The sequence below is a fragment of the Medicago sativa genome, chromosome 7 (assembly GCF_051527215.1).
Source record: "Medicago sativa cultivar Bolivia chromosome 7, Bolivia_mono, whole genome shotgun sequence".
Taxonomy (NCBI): Eukaryota; Viridiplantae; Streptophyta; class Magnoliopsida; order Fabales; family Fabaceae; genus Medicago; species Medicago sativa.
In genome coordinates, this window is record NC_140755.1 from 86,363,202 (window position 1) to 86,372,561 (window position 9,360).

Sequence of the window (9,360 nt, forward strand, 5' to 3'; positions counted from 1 at the left end):
TGACTCCTTAGTTTTACATCCCCTAATTATAAAATATTGACATGAGTGTAAGACACTTTCAAGTAGATTCCATATTTTCTTGTAAGACCCTATCAAGTAGATTCCATATTTTATGGGTTTTGTTCATAGGGTCTTACACTCATGTCAATATCTTTTAGTTTTATGCTTAATGTGTTCTCTTTCTGCTAATATATTTTGTGACATGTAAGCTCGACAACTGTCAGAGTCTACTGCACAGAACCTTGCTTATGTCAAAAGTGCTTAAATAAACCTATTAATGAAGATACAGTTCCACTTAACTTATGTTTAGTGTTTGATGATAATTGATTGGCTCAAGAATGACCTGAACATGTGATGGTGAATTGATTGACTCAAGAATCTTAATTAGATTTTGGACAAAAGATTCTGGTTACAAATTTTTTTTTTATCAGCTGTCATGTTATGTTTGAATGAAATTTCAATTATAATACATTTCTTCCATCAAATATAATTTATTGTCTTTCATGTTTCATGTAATGTTGGACTCCTAAATTGTTAATATATGGTGCACTGATAAGTGCCAAGAAGTAGTATTTTAAGCATTCATTTATGGCACGTTTGTTACTTGTTTCACAAGTTATCTAGGGAAAAGCCGAGAGAAAATTGAATTTTGACCTATTACACTTTAGTCATCTTACTCTACCCATTTGTGCAGGAAATGAATGTCAAGACATCAAGCAAGAATCAAAAACAACAAATTTGGGCAAAGGCAATCTCGCCATGGCGAGACACTGGCGATCTAAAAGGCGAGCAACTCCAGAGAGCTCCAGGCCACTTCGCCACAGAGATGGCCATGGCGAGAAATTTCGCCAGGCGAAATACTGGCGAGCTGAATGGCGAAGAGTTCCAGAAAGTTGGAAGATCAGGACAAGAGAACTTCGCCATGGCGAGCAAAATTCTGCCTGGCGAAGTAAGGCGGTTTCATCTGAGCATGGTGACGTGGCAGAAACCCACTGATGAAGGAAGCTCATCTCGCCATGGCGAGACAAATTCCGCCAGGCGAAATATAACTTTTTCAGATTCATATAAAAGCTCAATTGCTCTCATTTCAGACATTATCATATCATATCTTAGAAAGAGAATAGGGCGAAAATATAGTGTATTCATTGGGCAATAGTGTTTGATTGAGATTTCATCAAGATCCTTGGAGAAATCAAGTTCCTTGCATGTATTCTCAACTCTTCTTCCACTTTTGTAAAGTTCTCATGACAATGATGAACTAAATCTCCTTAGTTGGAATTAGAGGTACTTGATTGAGCTTAGAATGTAATCTTTAATCTTGTAATATATGATTCTAGCATTTTATATGATATTGAAGTTATTCTTGCAATTCAATTCCAATCTTTGATTTAATTGATATTGAAAAGTACTTTTGAATCTAGGTTTAGAATATTCATCTATCAAAACAACAATTCTAGACATAGGATTGATGTTTTGATAATCACACAAGGTATTGAAACTTAAAACTTTCGGATCGTTGAATAGATTGAGAAATCATCGATTAAACGATACGATCGACAATTGGATTGTTTAATGGTTTGGGAAATCAGCCATTGAACAATACAATTGATTTCATAGGATTATTTGGACACGAATAATCTTGTTGAGCGATACGTGATAATATCGGTAAAAAGCTAGAAATCATATAGGTGATTATTAGGTTATGTTTGACGCTTAATCAAAGAACTCTAATTCCAATGCTTTTACGCCTTATTACTCTCCACTTTTACTTTGGCAATTTAGTTAACTTAGTTAAAAACAAACAAACAACTTCTCTTTTAAACTTAAAATGATATGTGATGTTGAACGATCTTTGATATCGCACTAGTCCCTGAGGAGACGATTTATACATACTTATCTTGTTTGATGCAAAAATACTACATCAAAATGGCGCCGTTGCCGGGGACTGGCGTTTAGATATCAGAGATAGTACGACTATTATATCGTTTTAAGCAATTTTGCACATAATTGCTTTGTATAGAGATTTATATCATTCATTTATTATCCTTGGTGTTGCTAATCTTGTGGTTAGACTCTTTAAATTTGTATATGCGAGGTACAGTTCCACCAGAGAAACTTAAATTCGATCCTGAGATTGAAAAGACTGCCCGCAGGAACAACAGTTTGAAGAAAAAGAAAGAAAGAGAACTAGCCAAACAAAAGCAACAAGAAGGAACCTCAACTTTCATTCCTTCATTAACCACCTTATTTGAAGAAGAAGAAAGCATGGCTGGAAATGGAAATGGTCAAAACCCTCCAGGAGGCAATCAAAGTGTGATGCCCTCTTGGACAAGTCCAAGACGGTTGGCTCATATTGGAAAGGACAAGGAGAAACAAGTGGAGCTTAAGTCTGGAACTATACAACTTGTCTCAAATCATCCTTTTGTCGGGCTAGATCATGAAGATCCTTATCAACATCTATCGGTGTTTTATGCCCTTGCCAACAGTCTTGGTCAATCTGAAGCTGATGAAGAAGCTGGGTTCATTAGGTTGTTCCAACATTCACTCATCGGCAAAGCTCGGGAGTGGTATCTTGATCAACCACCATCTGTTTTGAATGACTGGAATGCACTCGAAAAAGCGTTCCAAGAGAGATTCTTTCCGGATCATAAACACATGGATACTAAAACTGCAATTGCAATGTTCGCTCAAGGTTCAGATGAGTCTTTATGTGATGCATGGGAGCGATACAAGTCATTACTAAGGAAGTGTCCAAAGCATGGATTTGACGATACAACTCAAATCCATATGTTCTGTGGAGGATTACAACCGGAGCCAAAGCTTATCTTAGATGCAGCTGCACAGGGTTCTTTGATGGGATTAAGTCCAAAAGAAGCAGTGGATATCATCAACAAGATGTCACTCAATGATCGAACAGCTAAACACAATCAAAGTGGTGCCTTGAGAAAGTCCGGAATCCTAGAGTTGGGTTCAAATGATGCTAATCTAGCACAAACCAAAATCCTAACTCAACAACTGGAAGAAATGAAGGCTCAAATGAAAGAGATGCCTAAGCTCATCAAAGAACAAATGCAAAAAGAACAGAGGCATCAACAAGTCCATTTTTGTGAGATGTGTTCCGGTGATCATCCAACGGGGTATTGTCCACCACAACTTGAAGAGGAAGTCAATTATGTGGGCAATCAACAAAGGCCGGGACAATTTCAAGGTCAATATCCGGGAAATTCTAATCAACAACGGTATCCGAACAACAACAATTTTCAAAGAGGAAACAACTTCGGACAACGGTGGAGATCTAATGCCGGGCCTTCAAATCAACAGCCATACAACAACAACTTCCAACAATATCCACCACAACAAGATCGTACACAAAAGATTGAAGACACCCTCAATCAATTTATGCAGCTTACAATGGCCAACCAACAAAACAACACCGCTTCCATCAAAAATCTAGAGACACAAATGGGACAACAAGCTCAACACTTGAGCCAAATCTCTCAAATCTTGGCCAATCAACACTCAAAATAATCCCAACAATAACCACAATAGCAACAATGGAAAGAACGAGCAATGCAAAGCCATTTCAACAAGAAGTGGTAAGGTAATTGGACAAGGGATTGGTGATAACTTGGAGGTGGAAAGACAAGTTGTTGAAGATAAAGAGGATGTGAATGAAGAAGAAGGTGAGAAGGAAGAGGAGGATGTACATAATGATGAAGATGTAGATAATAGAAGTTTAGTCGAAAATGAAAAAGAACAAAAAAATGAAAAAGAAGAAAAAATTCAAAAAGATAAAGGAGTAGTTGAAAAGGATGTGGAGAAGAACAAGAAGAAGGAAGTCGGGAAGGATGTGCCGGCCACAAGCTCCCATATCCAAAAGTACAATCAAAGAAGGACTTGGAGAAGCATTTCAAGAGATTTCTAGACATTTTCAAGAAGTTGGAAATCAACATACCATTTGCCGAAGCTCTTGATCAAATGCCAACATATGCCAAGTTCATGAAGGAGATCTTGTCCAAGAAGCGTCGATATAATGATGAAGAAACAATTCAACTTGACGCCAATTGTAGTGCAATTATCCAAAGACAGTTACCAAGGAAGGAAAGAGACCTCGAAAGAGTGACATTATCGGTGGCAATTGGTACCGTCAATGTCGGTAAAGCTTTAATTGATCTTGGTTCAAGTATAAATCGTATACCATACTCAGTTGTTAAGAGGGTTGGTGGCTTAGATATTAAGTTAACCAAGATGACTCTTCAATTAGCCGACAAATCCATAGCCCGACCAATGGGAATAGCAGAAGATGTGTTGGTTAAAGTGGACAAATTTGTGTTTCCCGTGGATTTCGTGGTGATGGATATTGAGGAAGACGATGATGTGCCCTTGATTCTTGGACGAGCATTCATGTTAGCCGCAAGGATGATGATTGATTATGATGATGGATTAATGAAAGTGCGGCTGGACAACGAAGAGATCAACTTCAATCTCCATGATGCAATGAAACATTCCAAAGACAAGGGAGCTTGTTTCAAGGTGGATGCAATGGATGAGGTGATCATGGATACACGGAAGCAACTGCATAAACCTACAACCCTTGAAAGAGTGCTCACTGATGCACTCAATGTTCTCAGTGTTGAAGAAGAAAGGGAGATTGAAGAATGCTTGAAAGAGCTTGAGACTTTGAAGGAAATTCCCCCGAAGAAAGCAAAAGTGGAGGAATTGAAAGACAAAGATAAGGTTGAAGAACCAAAGATTGAGATGAAAGTCTTGCCATCACATCTTAAGTATGTGTTCCTTGAAGACGATGGCACAAAACCAGTGATCATTAGTAGTTCTTTGTCAAACAACGAAGAAAAGAAATTGATCGAGGTACTCAAGCGCAACAAAGAGGCAATAGGTTGGAAATTGTCCGACCTTAAAGGTATTAGCCCTTCATATTGTATGCATAAGATCAACATGGAGGAAAACTTCAAACCGGTGGCTCAACCTCAACGCCGGTTAAATCCCACAATGAAGGAAGTAGTCCGAAAGGAAGTGGTTAAGTTACTTGAGGCCGGAATGATTTATCCTATATCGGATAGTTCTTGGGTAAGACCAGTGCAAGTAGTGCCAAAGAAAGGTGGTATGACGGTGGTAAAGAATGAAAAAAATGAGCTCATACCAACAAGAACCGTCACCGGGTGGCGGATGTGTATTGATTATCGGAGACTTAACCAAGCCACAAGGAAGGACCACTTTCCATTACCTTTTATGGATCAAATGCTTGAACGTCTTTCTGGGCAAGCATACTATTGTTTCCTTGACGGTTATTCAGGATACAATCAAATCACAGTCAATCTGGAGGATCATGAAAAGACCGCATTTACTTGTCCCTTTGGAATCTTTGCATATAGAAGGATGCCGTTCGGTTTATGCAATGCACCAGCCACATTTCAAAGGTGCATGCAAGCAATATTCTCTGATTTGATTGAGAAAAGCATTGAGGTATTCATGGATGATTTCTCCGTATTTGGATCATCCTATGATGTGTGTTTGAACAACTTGGACACCGTACTGAAGCGGTGTAAAGAAACCAATCTAGTGCTTAATTGGGAAAAATGCCATTTCATGGTGACTGAAGGCATGGTACTTGGTCACAAGATATCATCAAGAGGCATTGAAGTTGACAAGGCAAAGATTGATGTAATAGGGAAGCTCCCACCACCAGTAAATGTCAAAGGTGTACGAAGCTTTCTTGGCCATGCCGGTTTTTACCGGAGATTCATAAAAGACTTTTCAAAGATAGCAAAGCCATTGAGCAACCTGCTCAACAAAGATAAGTCTTTTGTTTTTGATAATGATTGTTTAATTGCTTTTGAAACTTTGAAAGAGCGGTTGACCTCCGCACCAATAATCACTGCTCCTAATTGGAATTTAAACTTTGAATTAATGTGTGATGCGAGTGATTATGTTGTTGGTGCTGTGTTAGGTCAACGCAAGAACAAAATTTTTCATGCTATACATTATGCAAGTAAAGTTTTAAATGAAGCACAAATAAACTATGCTACCACTGAAAAAGAATTACTTGCAATAGTGTATGCATTGGAAAAATTTCGTTCATACCTTGTAGGTTCCAAAATTATTGTCTATACTGACCATGCAGCTATCAAGTACCTCTTTACCAAGTCTGATTCAAAGCCAAGGCTCATCCGGTGGATGTTGTTATTACAAGAATTTGACTTAGAGATAAAGGACAAGAAAGGTACAGAAAATTTTGTGGCTGATCACCTATCAAGGCTAATGAACAAAGAAGTGACAAAGAACGAATCGGAAGTTCGTGAAGAATTTCCCGATGAAAAGTTGTTTGCCATCAATGGAAGACCATGGTTTGCCGACATGGCGAACTACAAAGCAACTGAATTCATTCCCGAAGACTTTACTTGGCAACAACGCAAGAAGTTCCTTCATGAAGCCAACCATTATGTATGGGATGAACCATACTTATTCAAGATTGGAGCGGACAATCTCTTGCGTAGGTGTGTTAATGATGAAGAAGCAAAGAAGATCCTTTGGCGATGCCACAATTCACCCTATGGAGGTCACTTCAATGGGGAAAGAACAGCCGCAAAAGTGCTTCAATCCGGTTTCTATTGGCCAACACTCTTCAAAGATGCCAATACACATTGCAAGCATTGTGATGAATGTCAAAGAACCGGATCCATGTCAAAAAGGAATGAAATGCCATTACAAAGTATCCTTGAAGTGGAAGTCTTTGACTGTTGGGGTATTGACTTTGTTGGCCCTTTTCCTTCATCATATTCCAATGAATACATCTTGGTAGCCGTTGATTATGTCTCAAAGTGGGTGGAAGCCGTAGCATCGCCTAAAGCCGATAGCAAGACGGTAATTAATTTTCTAAAGAAGAATATTTTCACCCGATTTGGAACACCAAGAGTGTTGATAAGTGATGGAGGTTCTCATTTTTGCAATACACCACTTGACAAGGCATTAGACCATTATGGTGTGAAACACAAAGTAGCATCACCATACCATCCCCAAACAAATGGACAAGCCGAGGTATCAAACCGTGAAGTCAAGAGAATCTTAGAGAAAACTGTTTCGGCATCAAGAAAGGATTGGTCAACAAAACTTGACGAGGCATTGTGGGCTTATAGGACAGCTTATAAATCTCCTATAGGTCTCACTCCATTTCAAATGGTCTACGGGAAATCTTGTCACTTATCGGTGGAGCTGGAACATAAAGCGTTTTGGGTGCTTAAATTCTTGAATTTTGATCAAGACAAAGCCGGTGAAAAGAGAAAAATTCAAATGCATCAACTTGAGGAGATGAGAAACCAAGCATATGAATCCTCAAGGTTGTACAAAGAAAATGCCAAGAAGTACCATGACAAAAGGATCATGCAGAGAAACTTTAAGCCCGGACAGATGGTATTGTTATTCAATTCAAGATTGAGACTTTTTCCGGGAAAATTAAAGTCCAAGTGGTCCGGACCTTTCATGGTTAAAGAGGTGAAACCTTATGGTGCAGTGGAGCTAGAGGATCCAGTTACTAAAGCTAGCTGGACAGTCAATGGGCAGAGACTCAAGCCCTATTTTGGTGGTGAAGTTGATCGGCTCACGTCGACAATCTCACTCAACAATCCGTGACTTCAAATGAAAAAGGCGTCGAGCTAATGACGAAAAACTAGCGCTTGTTGGGAGGCACCCCAATTTTGTAAGTAATTTTAGTGTTTTTTATGCATATTAGGCTTAGGAGTCATCAAACATATCAAAAATCCAAAAACAGAAGCAACCTGCAAAATTCTGATCTGAACTGTCATTTTCGCCAGGCCAAATATCCTCCGCCTGGCGAAACTTACAGGTCATTTGACCTGCGTACCATTTAGCTCGCCATGGCGAGCTTATCCTCCGCCTGGCGAAATTGTCAAAAATGGCAGTTACGTTTTCCAATGCCACTATCTCACCATAACTCCTCCCAACCACCCACTAACCCTCATTATCTCAAATTTTCGGTTTCTTTGTTCTCTCTCTCCACCAAACCCATTTTTCTCTCTTCCAAACCCTAGACTCACAAACAAATTCACCACACAAATCCAATCCAAGTCAAATCAAGTCAAGTTTCAATTTTGCATCCCCTCTGCATTTGATTTACTCAGGTTTGTTATTAATTTCTTTCATTGCTTACTGTGCATGTCTTGTTCTTGACAAAACTCTAGGGTAGTTGACAACAATCAGCATTAATCTCTTCTTCTTGTCAATTTGAATCCCATAATGACAGAGATGAACGAAAATTAGAGTACAATGATTTGTTCTTTCATGCTCACACCACAACTTTTGAATTTGCTAACCCACTCTTGTAGATTTTCGAATAAAAAGGGTTCTTGTGGTGAAACTCTGATTTAATTCATCTCTGGGTCATAATTAGGGACAAAATTGAGTGATATAAGTTAGAACAATCATGCAATAGGACAAAACAAGGGAAACTGATGAATTTTTGTGAAATGGGTTGAATTTTCGAATTATGGGCATGCTCGCCATTCACCTCGCCATGGCGAGGTGTTCATCAAAAAAACCCAGAAACTTGAATGCTCCTTCGCCATGGCGAAGTTAGTTTCGCCTGACGAAATTCACAGGAACAAGAATTTTTTTTTTTTTTAGTCTAAGATGTGTTCAATTTAGTCATCTCTAATCAATTTACCTGTGAATTGTCTGGATTTCCTGGTTGTGTTATTACAGGAATGGCACCTAAGAATCAACAGAAAGCATCAGCTCCCGCCAGAGGCAAGAGAAAGCAATCTGAAGCTGAACCGACTCCAAGACCTTATGATGCGCACAGATTCTTTACTGTTGCTCACCAGGACTGGTATCACGAACTATGTAAACGGAAGCTTTGGCATGACAAGCAGTTCCAAATCTCAGCTGAAGGGAAATATAAAGTGCTTGCTGCCATCATTCAGAAGCGAAAATGGGAACAACTGGTTGCCCCTCACCCTCAAATCAACACTGAAATCGTGCGTGAGTTCTATGCAAACGCCATGCCTTTAGTGGGGGAAGAATTTAGCTTCAAAACCATGATACGGGGTAGGGTGATCACCTTCGATCGCCAAGGCATTAATGACTACCGTGGGAAACCTTACAAACTCAAAACCCCTGATGAACTCTGTCCATTTCACCTTCAACAAAACAAAGGGAATTGGGACCATTCACTCATTCAAGCAACCATTCTGCAACCGGGAAAGGGGTATGAGACAAGTGTGACCGGGCGTGACACCGTTAAGAAGTGTAACATGACCCCCATTGCTCAAACCATCTTGAAATTGATCCTGTTCAATATCAAACCCAAGAGCCACCTTTCCATTT

General features: G+C 39.3%; 1 protein-coding gene across 1 annotated transcript; it reads left to right on the plus strand.

The window, feature by feature from the left end:
• The first annotated feature begins 2,088 nt into the window (after nucleotides 1–2,088).
• On the plus strand, nucleotides 2,089–3,528 carry LOC146909658 (uncharacterized). The gene has a single exon (XM_085729366.1). It carries the CDS (start codon nucleotides 2,089–2,091, stop codon nucleotides 3,526–3,528), a length of 1,440 nt encoding a protein of 479 aa, XP_085585492.1.
• The last annotated feature ends 5,832 nt before the right edge of the window (nucleotides 3,529–9,360 follow it).